The sequence below is a fragment of the Lepisma saccharinum genome, chromosome 8 (genome assembly GCF_977018435.1).
Source record: "Lepisma saccharinum chromosome 8, izLepSacc3.1, whole genome shotgun sequence".
NCBI lineage: Eukaryota > Metazoa > Arthropoda > Insecta > Zygentoma > Lepismatidae > Lepisma > Lepisma saccharinum.
In genome coordinates this window covers 58,615,522-58,643,204 of record NC_139236.1, presented here as the reverse complement: position 1 = coordinate 58,643,204, position 27,683 = coordinate 58,615,522, and the positions used below count along the sequence as shown (strand labels likewise).

Below are 27,683 nucleotides of genomic sequence, written 5' to 3'. Positions count from 1 at the left end.
TTGGCTAATGGCGACGATTAAGTGAGTGATATGATAAAATTTATGAAGGGACACATGCAATAATCACCCATGATCAGCTCAGGATTACAACCAGAGACCACTAGCTTCGTAACGTGCTGTGCCAACTACTCCATCACGGTGATCGGCAACATATTTTTGGTCACAAAGTACGTATATAAAAGCAACGTATGCACGTGGAAGGTTATATAATACTAAACTGAATAATTATATTCATCCCTTGATATTGCTAGAATAAATAAGACTTTGATTCACGGTCACGTGACACACGTGTCAGGAATGAAGAGTTTGCGGGGTTTTCGTTCGGAAACTTGATGGTTTCGATTCCCGGTGGAGGCACATAGTGTTTCGGGTCCCACTTTAAACTGTAGGTCCAGTCCCGATTAGCCTTACTGTGAATAAAGTGGGCTTAAAACACCAATTAACAGAAGCCTGAAGGAAGGTCAAGTCAGGGATATTCAATATCGGATTGATGTTGCTCAGGATAACGTTTAATGTTAATGTTTTGTAAAGTATCTTATTTTGCGCCGAAGAGGGGTATTTAGAGTGGACGAACAATTCTAGAGATATTTTCTCATTAATGGTTGGCACCACTGCGCAAACTTTCCTTCCGAGAGATCATCTTGCATCTCGGCATCCTGTGGCACGTAATAACGAAGGGATTCACGGGCGTTTCTTCCGATGCTGCTCTCTACCCTTTAACTCCTTAAGGGATGCTTCGAGGTGAGGCATCTCGAAGGCGTTTCCGGGATGAGGATAAAATACGAACTTTGTTGGAATCACTGAAAAGTTCTCTCTCGACATTAAGTTTCAGGAATTATTACGAGGGATCTTGAGATTAATGTCTGCACGCAAGAAATTTCATTTCGCGAGAACAAGAAGAGGCGCCACTTTGGTTTCAAAGCGAAACAAATAGTTTGAATGTGGCACTAGAGTTTCAGGAGGGGTGATAATAATTATCTGGCTCCGCTGAAGAACGTTAAAGATCGTTGGATATTTTTACAGACGCTGCCTATCCTCCATCCACTGTAATAACAAGGCTAATGTAATAAACAGTTCCTGAATGCACCATATTAGTGTTGACGTCAACTGCAGGCAATTGAGCACGATTAAATCCAAACAGAGTTGTCATGTGGTTTGGCCTATTCTATAGCAATGGATTGTTCATCGCAAGGGGTAGCTAGCTTTAAGGATTGTGACTGCAGTTATGAAACAAAGTTGTGATCTTTATCGTACATTCAGGTAAAAATGAGATTTCGAAGAATACGTATATTACACATGCCTTACAAAGCGAACGGTAAAGAACAACTGGAATAAAGAAATCGTGCATTTTTAAAGAAAATCCATCCTTCTGCTTCCGAACACAGCCGAAGCTCAACCGAGCTTCCAACAAGTGACGCTGCCGATTGGGATGATGGGAGTTCAGAAGCCTCACGTGACTATTGGCTGCCATTCCGTTCCGGATCGGACGCCGGCTAGGAGCATTTGCTTCACTCGATTTCTTACTCCAGTTATTCTTTACCTTATTCAAGATATATAGACGTATTATTCGAAATATTATCTATACATTGATATACGATAAACATCACGATTGCTGCCACAATCCTCAAAGATACCCCTTCCGATGTAAAAAATCCAATGCTATCGAACACGGAAAAACCACATGACAACTTTGTTTGGGCTCAATCTTGCTCAGTGACGTCACACTAATATGGTCCATTCTGAGAAATAGTTCCCTTCCCTTCCTGTGTCTAGGATAGACGCTGAATGCCCAGTATTATGATCTATAATGAATCTAGCATTGTGCAGGAGGAATATCTTCAAACATGGACTTGATTCGCGTTTGCTGAAGATCTGGAACGCCCTTTATATCACTTTGCAGTCTGATTTGGCGTTTTTCATTCGTCACTCGAACGTCTGTTCTTGATGGCTTCCTCTCACGAAAGCGGCGCAGAGAAGGAGGGCTTGCTGTCAAAAGCCGTTTTTAATTAAAAGTGAGGTTTTTCCAATTCTCACCCGAGAGAAAGTGGAGAGCAGATAATTAGTTAAAGTGATTAACTGCCGCTTCTGATTGGAGAGCTGTTTGCATCAACAATCCTCGTCTGGGAAACAGAAAGGAGTCCGAATCTTATCCCAAGGAACGATCAATCAGGCTTTCTCCAAAGGCTTTGTCTTCCTTGGCTGCCGGGAGCTTTGGTCAATGTTCTCTCCCGAAAGTTTAGGCGGGGAAAGAGCCTGAAATAGTCACTGACGCCATAATGGTTCATACAGAGTGTCCAAAAAGGATTACCCTGATTTAAGATTCATTTCCAAGGGAGGAACTTCCGTCAGTACTGTTGTTAGTTAATTTACTGTTTTGCCCCCAATATTCAAAATGGCATTCAGCGCACCACTACATCTCACCCTCCCGCCCCCTTTCCTATCTTCTATCTTTCTACCCTGTCTTTCTACTTTCCACTCTCCTCCAATAAAAAAAAAGCATGATTATGTTATACATTTACGGGTTTAAGACGAAATTGGGCCTGATGCTTGAAATCTTCGGTGAACAATGAACACAACGACGTTATAGTTACGTCACAGCGCAAAGAATAATAGTAACTGTTTCAGGAATGGGCCTAATGCTGCAGCATCAATAGCACCCACCATAATCCGGCCCTGGTTAAGAACACGTTTATTGTATTTGATCTAGGAATTAATTCGTAGGCCTGGACAAGAGATGGCGTAACGAGCGTATCGTCCCAAAGTTCCGTGTATCCACACATGCGTTGAAAACTCCTGTCAGAGCGCATCGTTCGTAGTATAGGGCATTTGATTGACGCGTCAAGAACAGCATTTTGTAGTCAACTGAACATGGCACAGTTCGTGCCAGATAAAGTGTTTTTGCGGGGTATTCTGCTTCATTACTTTAACATGCAGAAAAGTGCTACCGAAAGTCATCGTATTTTGGTGGAAGTGTATGGTGACCATGCGCTAGCTGAGCGAACGTGTCAGAAGTGGTTTGCACGGTTTAGAAGTGGTGATTTCGGCCTGGAAGACCAAGAGCGACCTGGACAGCCAAAAAAAATTGAAGACGAAGAATTGAGAGTATTGCTCGATCAGGATTCGTGTCAAACGCAGAAAGAACTTGCAGAAGCATTAGGCGTTGATCAAACAACAGGTTCCAAACGCCTCAAAGCCACGGGAATGATTCAAAAGATGTCACATTGGGTTCCACATGAATTGAAAGACAGAGACGTTGAAAGACGAAAAAGCATTTGCGAATTGCTGCTTCAAAGACAGAAAAGAAAGGGGTTTTTGCATCGCATTGTTACTGGCGATGAGAAGTGGATCCATTACGAGAACCCGAAACGAAAAAAGGCCTGGGTGAAGCCAGGTGAACCAGGTCCATCACAACCGAAACGAGATATTCACTGTGCAAAGGTTATGCTGTACATATGGTGGGATATGAAAGGTGTGGTGTACTATGAGCTGCTGCAACCGGGTGAAACTATTAATGGAGAACGTTATCGACGACAATTAATGCGTTTGAAGCAAGCTCTGGCGAGGAAACGACCAGAATGGGAGAACAGACAAGATAAACTTATTTTTCAACATGATAACGCTCGCCCACATGTCGCAAAACCGGTCAAAACCTATTTAGAAAATGTCGGATGGGAAGTTTTACCCCACCCGCCGTATTCACCAGACGTTGCTCCTTCGGACTACTACTTGTTCGATTGAATGAATAACGATTTGATTTGACAGCGGTTCACTTCTTCAGAAGATATCAAAAAATGGGTCTCTGACTGGTCGCTTCAAAGGATGAGGACTTCTTTCGCCACGGAATCCGTAACTTGCCTGACAGATGGGCGAAAGTGGTGGCTCGCGATGGATAATATTTTTCTTAAGGTATTTATGTATTTTGTGTTTGAACTACAGCTTCAATGTGTGCGTAACAACCGCACGAATTAATTCCTAGGTAATACCTACATAATGATATGAAAATAACAGTACTCCCTTAGCTTATATTGGCACATGATTTTGCAATAAGCTGTGCTTATTACGTTATTCAGCAGTAACTTCTATTAATTCTTGTCAACAATAAATCCAACTCTTCATAAAACAAACAGTCACGCACCCGGTGGAGGCACATAGTGGTTCGAGTCTCATTTTAAACTGTAGGTCCAGTCCCGATTGTCTTTCTGTGCGTCGTTTTAGGCGCTGCAGTCGAAGTGCAATCCGAAATATTTTCGCTTCCAGTTCAAGACTTCAAGACTGAAGAGCGGGATGTTCACTTCAAGAACGGTCTTGTACCTTTCGGACACGGCCTAAGGATCACTGTATTTTACCGAAGATTCGAACCCAGGAACTGTGTTTTAGTATACTTCTACGCCAATCGGAACAGTTTTATGATGTTAATGGTCGTGAAAGACGCAATGGATCCGTGCTGGCTGAGGTTTCCATAATACCCGAGCGTGTGTGCGCGCGCGCGCACGTTTGCCGGTTTGCAGCACTTCCAAAGTGGCGTTTTGCTGGAGACGTTGCAGGAGGTGAATGGCTCCTGGCCTGAGAGGTCGTCGCTTGAACAAAGCCGTAAAGCGATCTGCTCTTGAAGAGGCCGCCGAGATAGCCGAGCGAAGAGCGTCGTTCGATGTCATGGTAACATAAACAGCGTCCTCAAATTGGCCTGTCCTGTGGAGCGAAGGAGGCTAAAGTTCGGCATCGGGTAACGTCACACCAACTTCCGATTTGCAGCGATCTTGGCAAATGGCGGTCGTATCCCTTTACTTGTCTGTGTTCTTTTCGCAGGGAGAGTGAGCGGAGTTCAACTTAAAGGTGATGCTGTTTCAAGGGGGGTGTACTAGTTGGTGCAGGCAGAAATGAAGTTGAAACGACCAACTAGGTACTGTATTTGCCGGCAGACAGACAGACAAACAGTTCGATGTAAATGTCTACCTGAGTTGATTATAACTTAATTAACTTGTTATTTTCTGCTATGAGTAGCTCGGTAGATATCGATAACTCGCATGAATTCGATTGTTGACTTTATGCTCGGCAATAGCCTTTCACACGCCAAATTCCTCTCTGCTAGAACTAACAAATCTTCATCTTTAATGTTCAACACTGAGGTTGGTTTGCTTAGATTCTGCCACTCGAAAATTTTACTCTCCCCCTCCCAATTATTTCCCTGCTCACTTCATATTTCATTCGTTCCTCTGTGTTCCTTGTTTTGCTTGCCTTTGTATTTACCGAAGGTGGGTGTAGAACTTGTTTAAACGTATTATGTTCTTGCTTTCTTGCATTTTTCCATTTGTTACTGTCTTCCGCTAATGTCTTCATTCCTCTGTAGCTGCCGCAATTCACATCTTGTGCCATTATATATACGGTATCCGCCAAAATATACAGTACTGAAACTCGCGCATCTCGAACACGTGGTTGCATTTGTCGACGGGGCATAGCTCCAGCTGCACGTGTTCGCAGTAGTGAAAAGGAAGTTGTGTTGTGCAGTTGTTGTTGGAAATGGGTCTCTCGACGGAGGAAAAAGTATTCATAATTGAGCATTATTTCCGCTCATACGGAAGCGGTCGTGAAGCTGGACCGAGTTTGAAAAAGGTGACTGGTCTATATGCAACCCAAATGACAATCGTCCACTCCATATGCCCTAACCTAACCTAACCTTAGGTTTCCTGACAGTTATGTAACCCAAAAGGCACGATTGTTATTTGGGTTGCATATAGACCAGTCACTATATTGTAACATGTCTTATACTTTTGTTCATCTTTTCATTTCAGTACTGTATATTTTGGCGCATACGTACTATATACTAGGACAGAGAACCTAGAATTCACTCCTTTTTGGGAAGGTTTCTCGAGCCCTTGTGGGGTAAGTGAAGATCTGGCTTTGAAACATGCAATAATGGGAAGGTTTCGGCTACGTGATCCATCCTGAACCTGAAAATGTAGTTTTCCTTCCATTCTTGTTTCAATTACGGTTTTTATTGCTCTTTCATGTCTCAGAATATGGCCTACCATCCTGCATCGTCTTTAAATGGTCGATTGCCACATGTTTCTCTAGATATCTACACGTCTCAAAGCATCTTCGTTTGTTGCTCTGTCTCTCAATTGTATCTTAACATCAATATTTGTATCCGTAATCTGTAGCACCACTTTACAAAGGCTTCTGTGCTTTCCTTTCAGCTGTCCATGACTCTCATCCATACACAAAGGAGAAATAGTACCGAGTAAAATTATTCAAAGACTTCCAACTTTCTCAAAGAGTTAAGATAAAGAATCTGCCACTTCTTCAACTACTTTAAGGAGACCAATGATAAGGAACGAGTGGTTGTACACTCAAACAAGTACAGATGACTTAAATCAGGGTTGGAATTCAGGACGCAGGCTTGTTGCGCTACACAATCGCTGGCAGGTCACGTGTCGTGGCGCATACGTACCCTCGGAAGAACAAATTCTAACTCCCGAATAGACGCGACGCCAGCCGCAAGCAAAGCAGCCAGGATTTGGCGCGCTTCATTCATTTACTCTCCTGTCTCAACTTCAGCGGTTCCATTTGAGTTTTAATCTAATTAGGAAACTCTGACATCACCTCTAATTTTTCTTGCAGACCTTAGTTCTAGACCGCTAGCTCTCAAAGCTTTCTCCCAGAACATTTCAAATGCCATTAGATGTCAGACGAGTCCTACATTAATGAAAGAAAGGAATCCATTGTTTCTTCTAGATAAGTTCCTATGAATTCTCTCTTCCTTTAAAACGATCTTTAATCAGTAGCTATATGAAGGTGAAAGGTTGCCTGTGTCATTGCACTCTTCTGTCACATCTTGATAAAAAGGTGTGTTTTGCTTTTAATGTTTGCAAAAGTTTGTTTTCAATCTATCATGCTTATGCAAAATGTTATTCCTCCGCTCCAACACTGTCAATAACAATGTAAAAAAAAGAAGATAATCCCTGTACTTGGATATATAACTTTATAGTTTGCAACACTGCGGTAGATACAGTGCTGATGGCGCTGCCACTGCATCGCTGCCGATTGGGGAGAATAGAACTGCATAGAAGCTGAACTATTATTGGATGATTTGAGGTCTTTTTCCCTCGGACCGGCGAGTTGAACGAAATGACAGAGATACTTTTCAAACTTGCCACAAGATGGTGCTGATAATTTCTACCTTCAAGACTAAAGAACTAGGAGACCTGCAGACAGATTCTGTCGAGTTTATAGAATCAGACATGGTAGAAAAATGTAAGGTTGAAACAAGCAATTTTTGTAATTAAAGTCTGTGGGCCAGAACTTCTGGTCTTGAAGCACTGGAATGCACGTGCATGACCGATGTATGTCTCATAAAATATAAGAACTGCCATCTAGCATTCTTTGTAATGCGAGTTGTGCGTAGAGATTGATGAGTTCATAGAACTCTACAGCCTAACCAGAGAGAAGGTGGCCTAACTATTGCCTATTCTTGGGGGAGCAGGAAAAATTATTAAAGTCCTTGCCTTGACTCATTCTCACTAGGCCTTGCCCCGAGTTGATACATTAGACCTGCTCGAAAATGTTCTTAAAGTCCTTGTAATGCGACACATTTATAATTTCATCTTGGACGATAATATTCCAATGTTAAAGAACTGCATGGTTCATGTCGTCGACAGCCCAATGGTGTAACAATATACAGGCGATGAACAGCATCAATTCTGCATTTGAAATAAATGAGGGCCCTCTCACCATAAGCCCCAGTATTACTACGCACTACACTTTTATAGTGTACCAAACAAAGGATAGGGCAGAGAACTAATATTATTATAACATATATACCAGACTCCACACTCTTTTATACATCGTCGAGACAAAGACAATAAATGATTTTGTCCCCACACATGTCTATATATAATATGTGCAACTTCAAAATTTACATTTTATTCACATACAACATGCTTTCTTTCCCTGATGCAGTGAGTCCGTTGCTGAACAGAACTCTTGCCTTGTTGTCGTTGACGTAGCAGAACCTGATCATGTTTGGATATGTAGGTAATGGCTCCTTTGCTTCTGCACAAATAAAGTTAATGCATCAAATCTGTTTACATTTTGATGCATTTTTGTATATAGTTTGTAAAGGAACGCCAAGGTGCATCATAGTGAGTATTTCCTTCTGTGCCGACCTCTACTTTAATGCGTCAATTTACGTTTTTTTTATACACCTTCCTGCATATTTCTCGATGAAGCACTTAATCATTAGGTTTGAGCTACAGACTTTACGCATTTTTTTTTCAACTGTGTCTCGAAAATGGTGAAGAAAGGTGTAACGTAGATTAGAGAAGTGGTAACTATTTCTTGATGTAGAACATAAGAAGACAGTAATCACAAGTCACCGACTAACATGAGGTTAAGGTGCTAGTAAGGAGGGTCGAGGAAACTGGGACTTTGTGGCCGATGTTGTGGATGATTGGGTTAGTGTGGACGTTATTTAATGCCCGTGTCCTGCCCGCAAATTCTCCCACAAAGTCAGTGTTAGTTTCCGCGCTAGACTAGCATCTAGTATAGGATGGATGTTAGAGCGAGATTGTTTCCGTAACATCTCCGGCTGTTCTGAATTTGCAGCTTGGTTGCGAGTCATAACCCACGAAGCATCCAATCATCAAGCGAGCTGCTGACGTCATCTCAACCCAGTACCTATGGCTCACCCTCTTGCTCACGTTTTACGCTGATGGTAGGCTGGCTAGCTCACCTTGTGTGGCCACCCGGCGATGTTGAGGAAGTAATATGACTTCTGCCATGGAGGTGTAAACGTGCAACTTGGGCTGTATGGGAATTAAAGCAGCACACACCAATGGCGTTTCTTGACCCTCAACTTGAAGCGTTGGCTAAGAAGGAAAGTGTTAACCCAAACCTCTCTTTTCTCTGAACAAATATTTCAAATTTTCTCCGAGTAATTTACGTGTAAATTTAGAAGTATTTAGAGTAAAATTGAATTATGTAAACAATAAACTGAATGTATTACCTAAACAATTTTGAATACCTGGTGAAGTACAGCGGAAAAGTGCAGTAGTCAATAAAAGTTATTTCAATGGAGCAAACTTAAAACTTGCAATAAGGTATTTAATGTAATTTCACTTATTTAGAGATATTCAATTTTCCTTATGGCCTTGAAATAGCAGTTCTTGTTTTACTAAATAACAGCGTTAATCGATCTCTATAATATGTATCCATTTTACTTTTTACCTTTCACTGCGTATCTAAAAGAATATAAATTCTAGTAGGGGTGGCAATACTAAATATGTTAAATTCAATTAAACTAGAATGATGGACTTCAGACTCGCTGTGTTTTATCAATGCGATGATAAGATTAGGACAATTTATCATTGTTAATCATTTGTTTCTTCTTTGACTATGAAAGCGAATAAAGCAACTACTTACGTAATTTTTTACTACATTTTCACTAGCCATCTTGAAATAATCACAGTGCAAGTTTAAATGCTCAATAATCGCGAACGGAACAATGCAGAACGTGGGGTTAAAAAAAGAAGTCAAGTTGTTGAAAAATAATACAACGACTAGATTCGCATAGGACGTTGCCGTGAGACATGGGGCTCATGCGCGGTCGTTGCCTGAAAATTTTGCTGCTCATATTGTAGCTATAGAATCTATCTATACCGGGACTGGTCTACATGTATATTAATCTGATTAAAAGAATGTCTTGAGCAAACCGTGTTTATGATCTACAACAATGCGTTTTTTGTCCCTTCTTTAAAAGCTAATAAACAATTAATTACAAAATTGTAAATTAACGTAACAAAATTTATCATAGAACATTATATTCTGTAGGATATCAATCTGAAAACTCATCGATTACTCTTATTGCTTTAGACGACATCTGTTCCTAAATAAACTAACTCGTATGGGGAAACATTGGTTGAAATAGAAGTCCACACCTACATAAGTTCATTTATTGGGCTAATTACTCTGTGTCAGTTTAAATGAGAAATTCTCACACAGAAATTCTCTGCAAAAATTTGAGATTAATACAATTTCTGATTTTACTTCTCTGATCATTTTTTGCTTTTTAAGAATTACCACAGTTCTATCGATATTACCCTTGGACTTCGACTCATCCTCTTTAACACACGAACTACCAAAGGGGTCATTTTGACCCCTCAACGTCATTTATCATTCTTTAATTTGAACATTAATTAAAATATGCACAACAGGTGGCGTGACTTTTCTTCTCTCTAATCATTGTGATTACACCCTAAATATCAGATTTAAATTATTATTGGTTTTCTTTAAAAATGATGATTTACCTAGAACTACCAGGGGGGTCATTTTGACACCTGCCTATTTTTAACCCTGGATAAAAAAACACGACTTTTTCGATTCTTATAGATACCTTTTTATGAAGGTGTATTATAGATGCCCCTGAAACAATTGTGAACAGCCATTGTGGTTGTTTTGAAGCAAGGTGTTTTAATGTTTGTAAATTATGGAGTCTGCAGTGTAACGAGTGCACTCACGGTCCCCGAAATGACGTGTCAATCATACCCCGGCACGGGGCCAAACGTCGTTATGTGTACGGGAGACCGGTCGTGACTCACGGTCCAGTTATCAAGTTCGGTACTGAGACGGTCGTTTATTGTCATACTATTGCGAGGCGGAGATTAATACCTTGAAATGCTACACTGTTTTGTTTACCTTTGATATGTAGATTCGAACATTCATAAAACATTAATAGCATAATATCTGGTACCTGAAAAACGTCAAATAACAACACTGACGAACGGTAAAAAAGTGAATATATATTGTAACAACAAAGAAATATTGCAATCAACAACTGTTTACAAAGCCTCCTCAAACGCTCACTCATTCACTCTCTCTCTCTTTCACACACATGAGGTATTTTTACATGTGAAGTATGGATACAAATCATGGATCTCATTAACATACCATTCCTTTTAATTTTAAACCTTTATGTGAATTTAGGGCATTCGTCTGCCAGCTCCTGTGCTCTTTTAAATTAACTTAAGTGCCAGCCCTCGGAAAGCGGTTAACTAAGACAATTGGGTCGGCGTGGTTAAATCTTTCGTTCCAATGAACGTATGCATCCAGTCGTGAGCACGACATTATAAAAGTTTCTCGGACGGGGGTGTTACACATAAGCCTCTCTCGTCCAATGAGAACAACTACTCAATCACATAGTGATGCAAAAACTTAATTGGCTCCAGCTGCCGGAATACACTAATCAATCGTCGGCGCGAGCAAAAATTACCTTAAAAACCACTATGCAACAAATAATACTATTTCACGCACACGACCTTACAATAAAAACAACTACGCTTTCCATAATTAAAAAGGACTCATCAGTCAAGTATTGACAAATAAAATGGCGCGACGGGGCGGTCGGTTACACAAGAAATGGAGCACACTTTGACCATTTATACTAAATATTAAAGAAATGAAATGGAGCTTCTAACGCTGAATGCAGACAATTAAATTAGAACATCTGAACATGAAATTACCCTTTTTTACAACAATATCAAAAATTATCAGACGCGGAAGTTAGGTTTGGGTTTTCCTGAGTAACTTTGCAAATAAGTGGGACGTCGGCGTTAACTGTACGGTGTTGATACTAACGGCGCACGTTTACATATACATGAGACCCTCTGAAGTATACTGTACCAGACTCTGCTACATGGCGTGGTCCTTCATCTCTCCTGGACGCGGGACTTGCACACGGTTCCTTTGTGGCGAAATTGTCCTCCGAGGTCGATCGCGACGAAGAATAATTGCGACGATATGGTGTACTTGCACCTCCTCAGAACTTCGGGCGTTCCTCTTGTCACTAGCGTCGGGTGTACGTGGTCACGCGTCGGTTCGGAATCTCTCTGGTGACGGGCTTTGATTCGGCGTCGTCTGGAAGCGTCGTTCTGGAAGCGTCGTTCTGGAGTCGTCCTTCAATCTCTCCCTCTGGCTTCGATCGGCGTCGTTCTGGAGTCGTCCTTCAATCTCTCTCTCTGGTGACGGGCTTTGGTTGGGACGTCGATCTGACGGCGTCCTTCGGGCTTTGGTTGGGACGTCGATCTGACAGCGTCCTTCGGGCTTTGGGCAGTGTTTGGTTTCGGCGTCGTCTGACTGGCTTCGGCGTCGTTGCAGGCGTCAGGGAAGCGACGCCCCCCCCTTCTCTATCTTCTTTAGCCCTCCATCCTTATGTAGTCCACGCTTGGCAAAAACAAATCACCGCGTAATCTTCACCAAAATAAGGCGCACACTGGTAACTCCCTATCTGCAAGTCGCTCACAGTACGTAAGGAAACAAAGTTCACGGACACAAAGCAATGATCACGCGAGAGTGTAGCGCGGAGATGCTCTCTCTGTGAAATCCGGGTAAAAACTGTGTTTGGGATGGTAGCACCGTATATTTATAAGAGAATCAAATTCGTCCGTTGAAACCCACGCTCAGGTAGCTTGGCTTCGCTTTTGTAGGAGATGCGAATGACCTGTGTCCATTGTCTTGAAACTCGGTCACCGAGGCGTCTTCGATACTTGCAGGCGTGGGGTCCAGCTGATATCTCTGGTCATCCGTGAACATGGGTTCGAACGCCTGCTGCGACTCGAGCCCGGTAGCGGCGGAAATAATCTTTCCTTATCTCCGCGTTGGTGCAAATATGTCATGTTCTAGGCGGCGGCTGTCACTCAAGAAAAACTCGTCCCCAACCCCCGACGTCTGGCTCGGATACAAGTTTATTCACAAAAATAAAATCAAACCTCACACTTTCTTGTTTGTGCATAAAATGAATCAATAAACAAAAAATAATTTATATCGAACTGCGTTTAGCATGTCACAAGATACCGTGACATATCGCCCTCCTTCCGATCAAAAAATTCTGTAGGCGAATAAAATTTTTCACTACTCTGGGGCATGAAATTTTGACTACAAATTTTTTAACACCCTGTACGAGAAAAGTCAACCAGTTCGATAACACAACACACATGATATAAATGATACCTCCAATTTACATAATAAATATACATTTTATACACTCTGGGTATGGCGCAATGTTATTTTATACTTCTAAAATGGCGCGATGTCGCTTAACCATGTTTCGCCATCCCATTCCTCCCTTCGGCGCTGATGACCTGACGGCCCCGGCTGTGGAGATGTGTTGGTGGGATTCGGCCCGTTCGCGTTTCGCGTCGGGCTCCTTTGAACCCTCGGCGGGCTGCGCCTTGTGTGCCCGTTGTCAGAACGCGGGCTCTCCGGTCTACTGTCGGGGTGACGTTGATAATAACCCTTGTTCACTCGCCCGTTGGAAAAGTTGCTGTCGTTGCTGTTGCCATGGTGACCCGGCGAACCGCGAGTCTGACCACCTCGACGTCTCTGTCCCCGATACTGGCGTCTCTGTCGTGGCGAAGGCGGACCATCTCGAAGCTGGCGAACTTCGGCTCCTGGAGCGCGTTGCTGCCCATCGTACCTCCTCTGGACGAAATGGACGCGTGGGTGCTTGTTTCCCCGGTTTCCTTCATCCTCTGGTCGTCTCCTTTTGTTCCATTTGTCACTCCGCATCCTCTCGCGTTCCTCTTCGCACTGGTTTAGATTCTCGAGCGTGAGCGACATGGCTTCCGCGTCGAAAACGCACGCCCCGTTAAGATGCCGTCTTATCTCTTGCGGGTAATGGTAAATTAAGGCCGCAATTATCTCTGACGTGGTCATCTGTGGCTGGAGAGCCTGGAACTCATTGAACTTACGCCAGAAATATTGTGAAAAAGTAAGTCCCCCGTTCCTGTCGTACCTCTCGTTCCTCAGTTGGATAAGCATCCTTTCCACTTGCATGGGGCGCTGAAAGTGTGTCAAGAACGCTTCCCTAAACGCCGAGTATGAATGAAAGTGTCTTTCATTCCGATCCAGCCAGTTCTTTGCCCGATCTTGCATTAGGCCTTTCAGCACGAGTAATCGCTCCCCATCCACAAGTCCTAACTCCCGCGCTGTTGCTTCGAATTCCTCGATGAAGGCAGACGGCAAAATCCTGTCGGCCCCGGAGAACTTCTTGAAATGTTTCTTATATTCCGGCGGGAACAGAGCCCTTCTCGTCGGTGCTGGTTCAGACCGTATATCTTCCCGGTTTGAAGTTTGGGCTTCGAACGGTCGCGGCGATGGATAATGTAGTCCAGGTTCCACTTCGCTTCCCCCGTTGACAAGCGTAGTCGGTCTTCCGTCACTCGCGCGCCTTGAAGACGAGGGGACCGCAGCTGGCTGTGGTGACGTCATGGCTGCCGCCTCTCGCGATGATCCCGGAACGTCGGCTACGTTTAGTCGTTCCAGTTTGTCCTCTATTTCCTTTATTTTTTCGGAATTCCCTTCCGCTAGACTCGCTGCTCGCCGTACCTGTCGCTCGAGGGCATCGTTGCTCCGATTACAGGCTGACTCCAGCTGTGCACATTGTTGGCCGATGTGTTGCAAAGCTCCTTCCTGTTCACGCACGCTCTGCGCCAGTGTTGCCACCTTGGCTTCCTGTTCATTGAGGCGAACGTCGGTCCTGGCGATCCTGGATTCGATTCGAGCCTCGGATTCTTGGATCGTCTGAAGGAGCTGTTGCGTCACTTCTTCTCCGGAGGCGCGAACCGTCCCTTGTAGGCGTTCTTCCATTCCTCGCACGTCGGTCTGCATCCCTTGCACCTCAGCCTGCAATCCCTGGATGTTCGTCTGGACCCTGGTTTCCAACCCCTGGATGTTGGCTTGCATCTCGGTTTGCATTTCTTGCATGTTGGCTTGCAACCTCTCGGAGTCGGTACGCATCCCTTGGAGCATCTGGAGGATAAGCTGGAATTGGTTGGCACCACTGCCACTTCCTACGTCATCTTGTTCCTTGCTGTGGTCGCTGTCCGCACGTGACGATGTACCCCCCTGGGCACTTGGTATCTCCCTTTCCATTCCTGGCGGGCCCTTGCACTGGAGACAAACCGGTCCGGAATCTCCCTCGCTGTCGACTTCGAAATCATGAAATTCCTGTCCACAAACCTTGCAAACCATCATGACGTCACTCTTGTTCAAACAGTCTATGCGACGATTTCTTAATCTCATGAAGGCCTTTCCTTAATTATCTGCTCAATCTTCTGTCGCACTTAGGAACAGTTACGCAAACTTACGCGAGCTCACACAAAATGTGAATTACGAATCGATACATGAAAAGAAAAAGGAGGTCCGTCGGGAATCCCTTATCCCGCAACTCAGCCTGATGCCATAAATTACGCCAAAAACCAAAAAAAGTACACAAAAAGTACATAAAAATGCCCTATGCAGCTGCCCTTGCTGCTTTCGCCGAAAAAATATCTGCCCTATTGTTACCAATTACGCCCAATAACGTGTCCTTACACGTGAACCTACGACAAATACACCAAAATAACCCTCGAAATACAAAACGAAAAACACACAAATAACCAGGAACCTAACACAAGAATTTTATGCGTGACGTATACACAATGAAATTTCTACCGCTCTCGCAACCTGGTTTTCTTGGAAAGGAATGACAAAAGTTGCCGTCCCATGTTCGTGGCGCCAAATGTAACGAGTGCACTCACGGTCCCCGAAATGACGTGTCAATCATACCCCGGCACGGGGCCAAACGTCGTTATGTGTACGGGAGACCGGTCGTGACTCACGGTCCAGTTATCAAGTTCGGTACTGAGACGGTCGTTTATTGTCATACTATTGCGAGGCGGAGATTAATACCTTGAAATGCTACACTGTTTTGTTTACCTTTGATATGTAGATTCGAACATTCATAAAACATTAATAGCATAATATCTGGTACCTGAAAAACGTCAAATAACAACACTGACGAACGGTAAAAAAGTGAATATATATTGTAACAACAAAGAAATATTGCAATCAACAACTGTTTACAAAGCCTCCTCAAACGCTCACTCATTCACTCTCTCTCTCTTTCACACACATGAGGTATTTTTACATGTGAAGTATGGATACAAATCATGGATCTCATTAACATACCATTCCTTTTAATTTTAAACCTTTATGTGAATTTAGGGCATTCGTCTGCCAGCTCCTGTGCTCTTTTAAATTAACTTAAGTGCCAGCCCTCGGAAAGCGGTTAACTAAGACAATTGGGTCGGCGTGGTTAAATCTTTCGTTCCAATGAACGTATGCATCCAGTCGTGAGCACGACATTATAAAAGTTTCTCGGACGGGGGTGTTACACATAAGCCTCTCTCGTCCAATGAGAACAACTACTCAATCACATAGTGATGCAAAAACTTAATTGGCTCCAGCTGCCGGAATACACTAATCAATCGTCGGCGCGAGCAAAAATTACCTTAAAAACCACTATGCAACAAATAATACTATTTCACGCACACGACCTTACAATAAAAACAACTACGCTTTCCATAATTAAAAAGGACTCATCAGTCAAGTATTGACAAATAAAATGGCGCGACGGGGCGGTCGGTTACACAAGAAATGGAGCACACTTTGACCATTTATACTAAATATTAAAGAAATGAAATGGAGCTTCTAACGCTGAATGCAGACAATTAAATTAGAACATCTGAACATGAAATTACCCTTTTTTACAACAATATCAAAAATTATCAGACGCGGAAGTTAGGTTTGGGTTTTCCTGAGTAACTTTGCAAATAAGTGGGACGTCGGCGTTAACTGTACGGTGTTGATACTAACGGCGCACGTTTACATATACATGAGACCCTCTGAAGTATACTGTACCAGACTCTGCTACATGGCGTGGTCCTTCATCTCTCCTGGACGCGGGACTTGCACACGGTTCCTTTGTGGCGAAATTGTCCTCCGAGGTCGATCGCGACGAAGAATAATTGCGACGATATGGTGTACTTGCACCTCCTCAGAACTTCGGGCGTTCCTCTTGTCACTAGCGTCGGGTGTACGTGGTCACGCGTCGGTTCGGAATCTCTCTGGTGACGGGCTTTGATTCGGCGTCGTCTGGAAGCGTCGTTCTGGAAGCGTCGTTCTGGAGTCGTCCTTCAATCTCTCCCTCTGGCTTCGATCGGCGTCGTTCTGGAGTCGTCCTTCAATCTCTCTCTCTGGTGACGGGCTTTGGTTGGGACGTCGATCTGACGGCGTCCTTCGGGCTTTGGTTGGGACGTCGATCTGACAGCGTCCTTCGGGCTTTGGGCAGTGTTTGGTTTCGGCGTCGTCTGACTGGCTTCGGCGTCGTTGCAGGCGTCAGGGAAGCGACGCCCCCCCCTTCTCTATCTTCTTTAGCCCTCCATCCTTATGTAGTCCACGCTTGGCAAAAACAAATCACCGCGTAATCTTCACCAAAATAAGGCGCACACTGGTAACTCCCTATCTGCAAGTCGCTCACAGTACGTAAGGAAACAAAGTTCACGGACACAAAGCAATGATCACGCGAGAGTGTAGCGCGGAGATGCTCTCTCTGTGAAATCCGGGTAAAAACTGTGTTTGGGATGGTAGCACCGTATATTTATAAGAGAATCAAATTCGTCCGTTGAAACCCACGCTCAGGTAGCTTGGCTTCGCTTTTGTAGGAGATGCGAATGACCTGTGTCCATTGTCTTGAAACTCGGTCACCGAGGCGTCTTCGATACTTGCAGGCGTGGGGTCCAGCTGATATCTCTGGTCATCCGTGAACATGGGTTCGAACGCCTGCTGCGACTCGAGCCCGGTAGCGGCGGAAATAATCTTTCCTTATCTCCGCGTTGGTGCAAATATGTCATGTTCTAGGCGGCGGCTGTCACTCAAGAAAAACTCGTCCCCAACCCCCGACGTCTGGCTCGGATACAAGTTTATTCACAAAAATAAAATCAAACCTCACACTTTCTTGTTTGTGCATAAAATGAATCAATAAACAAAAAATAATTTATATCGAACTGCGTTTAGCATGTCACAAGATACCGTGACAGCAGGGAGTAAACGACTTACAGGGGCAGAGATTCTAGCCCAGTTGCTGGATATTGACGATACTGCTTCTGGTGATGAAGGCAGTGACAGCTGGACTGAAAATCAAGATGTTACAGACCTTGACAAAGAAGATGTCTCCAGTAGTTCTGACGTAGATGTCGAATATACTGATTGTGATTCAAGTGAAGAATCTTCACAAGGGAATTCTACTCAAATTATTGGTAGTGAAGTGGCTCCGGATCAGACTGTGTGGGCGGTATTGGATGTAAACAACAAGATATGCGGAAGATTACAAAAACATAATACCAAACCAGGACCCACGTCACACGCTACGCGTAATGTGGATGATACGTGTGCAAGTGCATTCAGACTGATTGTAACTGATGCCATGTCTAAAATATAAAAAAGTGTACAGAAGCTGAGGCCCGTCGAGTTTTAGATGATCCGAACTGGTCGATTTCTCTAGATGAGCTTGATGCATTTATTGCCTTGTGTTTCCGTGGAACAATGCGGATGAATGGCGTAACTGTAAAGTGTCTCTGGTCTGAAAACTTGGGCTGCAGATTCTTTCGGATGTCATGCCCAGAAATAGGTTTGAAGAAATAATGAGATTTATAAGATTTGATCTCAAATTTACGAGAAACGAAAGACGTAAAACTGACGGGTTTTGCTTATTTTCTTATCAAGTTGGCTAAAGAACTTTCTGAGAATATGAGACAAAAGCGTGTTTCGAAAGAAGATTTTCCAGCAGCATCTACGAATTCTACCGAAAAAAGAAAGAAGTGCCAGATCGGGAAGTGTAAGGGAAACAAAACCCCCGATCAGTGTTTCGGATGCAAGAAATTTGTCTGCCGATCATGCACTAATGTGGTTCGAAAGTACATTGTGTGCCGCACATGCCCTGAATGAAGAGGGCACTGCGTTTTGTGATTTTCGAGTAAAGTACAAGAATGTCTTTATGATTTTGATTTTGATTAAAAAACTTTATTTTAGGAACAAAGATGGTTGTATTGTTTAGATACGCATTGGAATATATACCTATATGCCTCAACATTATACTATTACTATTACTATTAACAGAACTTAAATTTACTCTTGAAACACTAACCTAACCTTGTACTCGTTTATTTGTCCATATCTTATATTTTAAATTAAATGTGTAATCTATTGGTATAATAAATATTCCTGAGCTTATTTTTAAAAATATTTCCACTGTATATTTATACACATATTGTTCAACCGCCTTGGGTGTGGGAGAAGAGAGTTTGATACCTGGTTGAAGCTAGTGTGGTTTTCAATGCATATTCATTTTTATATCCAGTCACATAAAGTCTTGGTTGCCGAAGGAACGCTCAATTACAAACTATAAAACCTTTAAAACACAAGGGGTCAAAATGACCCCTTTGGTAGTTCTTGTATAATCAATTTCCTGGTAGTGCTAGTGTTAAAATATTGCCGAATGGGGAAAAATATAGTTAAAGCCAGTTTTTGACCTTAAAACTTCTAATTTTATGAAATACTATGGTCACCAAAAATGTTGGCAAGACCAAAGGCATTCCATTACGTTACTGCCCTCTGTTGTTAAACCGTGTCAGCTGTTAAGTTGCTTAAACTCTCGTTGATCCGAGAATAAAAAGTTCTAGGGTAACCCCCCTATGAAATCGTAAATACGCCACTGGTACACCGATTCCGCTATCAACTTGTACATGAAAAAGAAGAATGTCTACACCTTGTGAGCACACGAGAGCTAATGATCTCTGTTTGGATAAGGACCGAGGCGACAAATTATATTAACTCGCTTTCCTCTCATGCCCAGTGACGTCCGCTCCAGTTTCAACTGACAGCGACAGGTGGCACTGCCTACCCACTTTGCTGCACGCGCCCGCGCACGAGAGCCAAGAGTAAACGATCTTAATATAAAACACCTTTGCCGAGCGGCTAAAAGGAATGATTGAACGAGAGCTTCCGTTTCGCACGGGATATGTTAGGTTCCTGCTGTTATCCTACACCTGTCGACGTTCCATGTTTTCCGTCACATTGAGCAGTTTGCTTTGAAGATTTCGACGCCTCTGTTCTGTCCGCATGCTTCTTGTTCTTTGCTTCATTTGACTGGAGAAGTTTCTAAAATTGGAAGGACGATTGCACTGGAAGCACGTGATCTGGAATTTTCCATTCAATTCATATAAATAAAGTTTACTTAACTTGTCTGGTATTGGGAGCCGATGAGTATTACCGTGCAAATTGTCCATCACCATGTCCGTGCACTTTATTTAACCCAAGCAGAGCTTAAGAATTAAAAGAAAACTAAATGAAGCTGTTGACAACTTCTGCACCAGCAAACATAAAAATTCATCGCTTAAAAACACACAGGATGTAAGAGAAAAATTAATGAAAATAGTCATGGACAATTTGCACGGTAATACTCATGGATCCCACTGTATAGTGGGATCCATGAGTATTACCATGCAAATTGTCCATTACTATGTTCGTGCACTTTATTTGACACAATAAGAGCTTCAAGAATTAAAAGAAAGCTCAACACAAGCTGTTGATAACTTCTGCACCAGCATACATAAAAATCCATCACTTAAAAACACATACGATGTAAGAGAAAAATTAATAAAAATACTAGTGGGCGATTTGCATGGTAATACTCATGGATCCCACTGTACAGGGGCATACAATATACGCGGGGCCTGTAACCAAAACTTTTCAGAGGTGTTAATCCTTAGTCTGAAGAAGTACAGTGGTGGAAAAAAGTTCTTCCCCATAAGACTTTAATGGCAGTAAATAATGCCGGAAAGGTAGGCAACACACATTGCAACATTAGGTGATCGGGTGATTCTGTCTGTCTCAAGAAGCAACTCGTCTTTCATGCAACAGCCAACAGATAGAGGAAATGTAGGAAAGTCACGTGAATTCAGGTGGAATGTTGTTCGTCATAAAATCGCCTTTTCTCAAGCCAGGTCGCAGAACCGACAAGAGTTATAGCCTATGTCCGAAAATGATTCCCCTAAAACCGTTGAACGAAACGCTAAAATAATTCTTGCCTTAATTACAAAGGCTACTATACTATATGTGCTGCGGTAGCTCGGTCGTTAGGGAGTTTGATTACCATGCGAGAGATCTGAGTTCGATCTCCGACTGGAGAGAATTGGAATTTTGTCCACCTGTTCAAGTGGCTCCGGCGCCCACCCAGCGTCGTATAAAGTGGGTACCTCTAGGAAACTTGAGGGAGGAGGGGGGTAAAGGCGGCCAGGGGCGTGGTGCTGATCACATTATCCCCACCTTCGGCCGTAACAAGAAAGTGTGGGACCCTAACTCCGCACCCCCTACACGCCTTCATGGCTTGGTGCAAAGCACAAGGTAGCACTTTGCTTTTTCATTTACTATACGTCCCGATTTTGTCGGAACAGAACTTTCTAATTTCTATGTGGACTTTCTTCCAAGTTCCGTAGGGATGTGAATAGGCTCCAGTTTTTCTTGACACAATTCATCCATGTTATATTTTGTTATAAAAACCACGGCCGATATCCTGTGTGGGGGGGGGGGCTATAATTCAAACATGTGAGGTGATAATTTTCTCACTACTCCATTCTCCGATTCTTCGTATCAGAAATAAATCTTAATTGCACACACTGAAAATGTAGCATTTCCTACATCTTAGCACGCAAATATCTAGCAGCAAAGTAATGTGTAGGCACATACCACTTTAAACTGTAGGTGCATTCCCGATTAGTCTTACTGAGCATAAAGTGGACTTAAGACACCAAATCAACCAACCAACACAATCCCATTATCGTCCAGATTATCGAAACCATTACCTTCGTCGCGAATATCATAAGCAGGAAGACAGTGTGAAATTACCGAACAGAAACAGAACCTAGAACGGCTAGATTAGATTAAATCGACGATACAGCACGCGTTCTGAAATGAAGAAGAATACGGAAGTTGAAGGACCTCGATACACACACACACACCTTTCCTCCCCTCAATGGTAAGATATCTTTCATGCAGATAATCCTTTACGTAGGCCTTCAAGGCCATGACGAGAAAGTGTTTTACATGCAATGACGGGACCAAAACACAGGTCTAGTTTGATATGAAAGCTGTGTTCCTCCTTATTTCGTACGTCATTGATAACATGAACACTGGCCTCGTCTGCTAACCCTAGTTTCGTAGAGCAGACGCCTGTTTGCCACCCTTTGGTTCCGTGACCTTCGCTCGTAGTTAGCAAGATTCAATGACTCACCAGATACCTGTTTCCTGTGAGCTTATACAAGAATAGATATTTCGTTAGCGTCTGTAAGTATTTTTTCATCTGCAGTTATATCAGTTAACGTTCGAATTGTTTCCTAATGGTTACGTTATTTATAAATTAGTTCTCGAGAGTGAGCTTTCTATCTATTTGCATAGGGGGGGCTATACAGCCTGCATGTATTATTTTTTGCCTGAAACGAGAAGAAATTCCAAGACAAGAAAAAGAGTCGTAGAAGAGTAGTTAACAAAAAAAAAAAGAAAGAAGAAAACGAAAATGTAAATGTTTAAATAAATTATTGTATAGATCGATTGTATAATATTTTCTCATGGAGCCTCCTCGTTGGCGTAATGATAACGTCGTCACCTTATAATCAAGGGATCCCGGGTTCGACACACCTTTGATGCATGTAGTAGTTCGTATGTCATTTTAAACTAAAGCTCCAGTCCAGATTAGCTTATCTGTGCAGAAAAACTAAAAAAGAAATTGTCACAGTGTAAGAAGATTTCATGTTCAACCACATACAAAAGGGAATAATTTATTCCATGTTGGAGTTCACATTTATAGCATCTAACCAATACGATTATGGATCGCAACGTATTTTCTCAGAACCATTTTAATTATACGTGCATGATAAAATAACAGAAGTTGAGGAAAGAGAAAGCCAAGCGAAACACAGATTCCTTCTCCAGAATTTCAAATCTCGTTACGTAAGGTTCTGGGTTGAAGTCCCGGTCACGCATGACTCTCTTGTTCTTGCCCTTTTATCTGCTCTACTGTATTTCATCATAAATCGTCGTTAAGGTTTACCTACAGGGGAGGAATAATGACAATAATTACCAATACAAAGCCAATAACGAACAGAACAACAACTCAATTAGGGAGATATCAAGAAAGAAACAAGACTTTACAGTGTCTCCGTCTCTCGGTTTCTCGAATTGAAAATTGCTCTCCCGTTCTCGGTCTCTGCTAGTTAAATATAGAAATCGAAAAAGTATGTGAAGATACATATATTTCATTTATCCCGGTTTTATAGAAGATTTCATGAGAGATGAAATAAGTACTCTTCGATCATGTTTATTTTTATTAGTTTTGTTACGTAACATCACTTTTATTCCTAGTCGCGGACGAGTGACCATTACATGAAATTAATGACGAAATACTCAAACACCTGTGCAAAGGACGGTACTCAAATCCGGGAACTTTGGTGACGAGATCGAAGGTTGACCACTTAATGTGCTTGCCCACCGAGTCTGCTTAATGTTGCTTGTGTCAGGTAATTCGAAATAACTGTCAATATCCCACATTCATTATCATTTGTTTCATAATTTATCTTATTGATGTTATTAACCTGAAGTCGAAGAAATAGTTGAAAGGCAATAATGCAAGATTGAATGTCTATGATGTTACTTCGTGCCGAATAATATGACGTGATATTATGATATGAATATATTAATAATATAATATGCCTAGTCATTCCATTGATTGCTCCCAATTGCGCACACAAAATATGATATAATGTCCACTCCTAACCAACCTCCGTGGCGAAGTGGTTAGCACAGCGTGCTACGACAGCATGGCCCCTGGTTCGAATCTCGGCTTGGCCATGGGTGTTCTTGGTGAGTGTCCGTTAATCATTGTCATCATATCATCACTCATTACTCATCTTCATTGTCGCTATTTGCCAAAAGTGAAAGAATAGCGACACTAAATAACAAAAATCCAATCAAATGGAACATCTTCACCGATTTAATTCTATACCGTATCAAATTCCCAGTTTATTACTGCTTCTTGCTTCATTTTACTGCATCTCAATTGTTTTCCGATTCGAAAAAAATTGGAATGTTGAGCAGTTGATTGTGCATTGTTTCGTTGTTTGGATTGTTTAATTAACGTCGCATTAATTAGTTTTAGACCAATCGTGACAGAGGGAATCGAGAGCACAAAGGAAGGGGAAAAGACAAGTTAGAGACCACGGCTCTCTTTAAAGGTAGGATTCCTTGAACACGACTGAAGTGACTGCAGAATATTATGGATAAAATTTGTTTCGCTTTTTCCTTTTATTTCTGTTTCAGTTATTTTACTTCGCTTTTCTTCTCCCACTGGCGTTAATCGTGTCGGTGAGGAAGAATTATAAACTCGTGAAATGGACGATGGGGCAAAAAATATATATGCCTCTCCCACGGTTCGAAACTGTGACCACAAAATATTGTCTTATTTTTAAAATTTACGCCAAATATGGTTTCACTCGTCTCTTTCTCAAGGCGTTCCATTGCCTCTCCGATGGCGTAGTGGTAACGTCTTCGACATGTAATCAAAGGCTTACGAATTCAATACCAGATAGAAGGAACATTTGGTTCGGATCCCACTTTAATCTGTAGGTCCAGTGCATAAACTGGACTTAAACAATTAGCGTGTGGAATGTGGCCTGTGATGAGAACCATAATTTCAGTGAACCTTCTTGACAATGACTAGTATCACTCGAAAAATATTTTCTTACGAGTAGATCTTGTTAAGAAGCCAGTTGCTGAAATGTTCTTCTTGAGGCCACGTAGCACCCAGCTGTTGTTTGGTGTTGCTGGGGCATGAGTCATGTGACTCATGCTATCAATGCTCAATCCTTCCCGAGAACTGAGATCCACCAGACAAACTTAAGCGAATAATTTGTTATTTGGGTTGCATAAACAACAGGCTTTAAGACGTTACGAAATTCTAGATCCCGTGGCCCAGGTAATTCTTTCTCCGACTGTACACCAAACGGCGAAAGAAACAGTAGCGAATTGTCCACCACCATTTTAATCCGGTTTGTATTACACATTGTGATGACAATGAATTGAAATAACGACGTCAATAAACAGAGAACAATGTTTGCTTCGAACCAACATAGTTTCATTCCTTAAAACAACACAAGGATGTAGAATAAGAAAGTAATTAAAATAGCGGTGGACAATTTGCCTACCATTATCTTTGCCGTTGACTGTGCAAGGGTCCTATGCGCATAATCATACCTACTAACATTATTACAATTAATGAAGAATCAATTGATATATTTCGTATTATTAAGCAGGAACACGTAGATTTTGATCAAACAAAGAGCACTACAAATGTACAACGGGAATTTAGGAGCAAATACGGGAAAGAAGCGCAAAGGCACTCTACGATTGGCATCGGAAATTTGTTACAACCGGGTGCTTTTGTGGGAAGGAACGAAGTGGTTGGCCAAGCGTGACTGAACGAGTGAGGGAGGCGTAGTGATGGGTCGTTCCGGAACGAATCGTTCCAAAGGAACGAAACCAGCAAGTGAACGAATCGTTCCGATTCCGGAAGTCAGCTGGAATCGAATCCGGTTTTGTTTTGAGCTAATGCGCCTGCGCCGTTGTCAACACATGCGAGAAACTTCTACAAGCGGCTTCTCTTGTCCTATTGTTCCCTTACTTTCCCGTTATGTGCCTCAGCATTGGAAAGGCACTCCGAGGAGAAGGAAAGGGGGGGGGGGGAGGAGTAGGAGGAAAGTTGTATTTTGCACATTCCGAGTGGTCTGGGCTAAACAGCAGGGACAATGTGAATTCTGCCCTGGCTCAGAGAAAAACGTCCCTCCCGTGTAGCAAAAAATTTCCCTTTCGACTTGAAAATTCCTGGTCTTCACAACCAAGAAATACAACAATAAGATAGAAAATAAATTCTCCTTACTTTCAGGATTTATCCAGAACTTCTAATCTAAGAAGGTGTAAATGATGTAAAGGCAAATGTAGCACCAAATCAGACTGATTGATTGATTTGTTTTATTTTACTTTGCGTTTTGTGCCTCTTGGCTAATATGCGAAGATGGGGATGAGTGATGAAAGGATGAAATTGATGAATGAACATTCACAAACAACCAAGCCCGAGTGGGAATCGAACCCGGGGCCCTTGGCGTCGCAGCACGATATGCTAACCACTCGGCCACAGGGTCCGGCATGCGAAGATGGAGATGAGTGATGATTGATGAATGGACACTCACAAACATCCATGGATTCGAAACCGGGACCCCCTAGTGTCGTACCGCGATGTTCTAACCCCTCCGCCACGGTGGTCGGCTACCAAATTAGATGACTGTGAATAAATTTAAAGGGGGTCTGGTGCGAAAAAAATATAGCCGTGTTATTTAGAGGTGGATAAATCACTGAGTATGTAATTAATTTAGTTTGTTCACGTTGTACAAAATCTGCTTTATTTGAGTCGTTATTGTTAATTAATATTTTCACTTGAATGTTGTTACACTTTTTAACTCAATCACGATCAACTAAGTTCGAACTGAAAGAAAATACATTTCAGGTGTTTATACGTCACGAAAGGAAAAAGTTAAGTATTATTTAATGCAAGACGTCTAATTCCACCGTTTCTTGCACATTTTAGATGTTTCGCCCTTTTCCCTTCCTTGGGTCCAAAATTTCCCGTTTCTGGGAAAGTTTCCTGCTGGGGCCATCGCGGTTAAACTCCCCCTCCCCGCTATTGAGGTCAGAAGGAACCAACCAAGAAGCCAATAATAACAGAGGGCGTTACTACAGTTTTTAACTCGCTCCAAGTTCTCCAATAGGGTAGCTGTACATTTGAAGGACTAGTCAGTGAGCCTTGGTACGAGTTTTTGGAATCGGAACGAGAATTTGGAGTCTGAACGAATCGTTCCGAGGTTTCGTTCCGACCAAACAGCAGTGTTGCCAGGTCTACTGATTTCGCAGGAGATTTCCTGATTTTCAGCACGATCTACTGATCTCCTGACAAGTTTCAAGAAAATGTGGAAATCTCCTGATTTTTTGTTTTCTTAAATATTTATAATGAACACTTATTAAAAAAAAATCGAAAGTTGATTAACAATTTACATATTCAGCTGGTGGAATGCAAAGACCCATGAATATTCCCCAGAGAGAGAGAGAGAGAGAGAGAGAGAGGGAGGGAGAGGTTGGGCAGGAGGGTCATACCAGGCTTGATGATATTGGGAAAGACAAGAAGACGGTGTCCAAACTTTCCCCCTGGTGCGGTTTTTGTCAAAGGGGAGGCAACTGAAAACTGGTTACAACTAAATGCCAATGTTGCCACACACACATACAAACAAGTATTCAGTTTTATAGTAGTGTTCATTGCAAGCAAATGCTAGATACAGCTTCAGGTTTTTAACTCTGATAAAAAAGGGAGTCCACATTACAAATGCAGCCAAAGTTTATGGTTATAAGAGCTCTTAGTAAACTGTCGATTGATTGATTTGGTTTATTTTTCTGCGCATTTCTTCCACTTTTGGCTAATCGCGAAGACAAGGATGACTGATGATAAGATGAAATTGATGAAGGGACAACCATGCCCAGGCCGAGATTCGATCCCGAGACGGGATCCCTGATGTCATAGCATTGTGCTAACCACTCAGCCACGGAGGTCGGCTTAGTAAACTGCTGTTGCAAACTTATACGTCGCAGTTTTATTTCTTCTTAATCATCTCTTAACTTAGAAATAATAGTTCATGTTTTTAGAGCGTTGTTTTTTTAAG

The 27,683-nt window shown here is 42.4% G+C and overlaps 1 protein-coding gene across 1 annotated transcript in view; it reads left to right on the top strand.

The window, feature by feature from the left end:
- The first annotated feature begins 17,887 nt into the window (after positions 1–17,887).
- LOC145991805 (growth hormone secretagogue receptor type 1-like) overlaps positions 17,888–27,683 on the top strand; it is a 100,304-nt gene continuing 90,508 nt past the window's right edge. The window contains exon 1 of the mRNA XM_083127854.1: positions 17,888–18,242. Coding sequence (XP_082983980.1) covers positions 17,888–18,242 — 355 coding nt within the window. The remainder of the gene's footprint in view (positions 18,243–27,683) is intronic.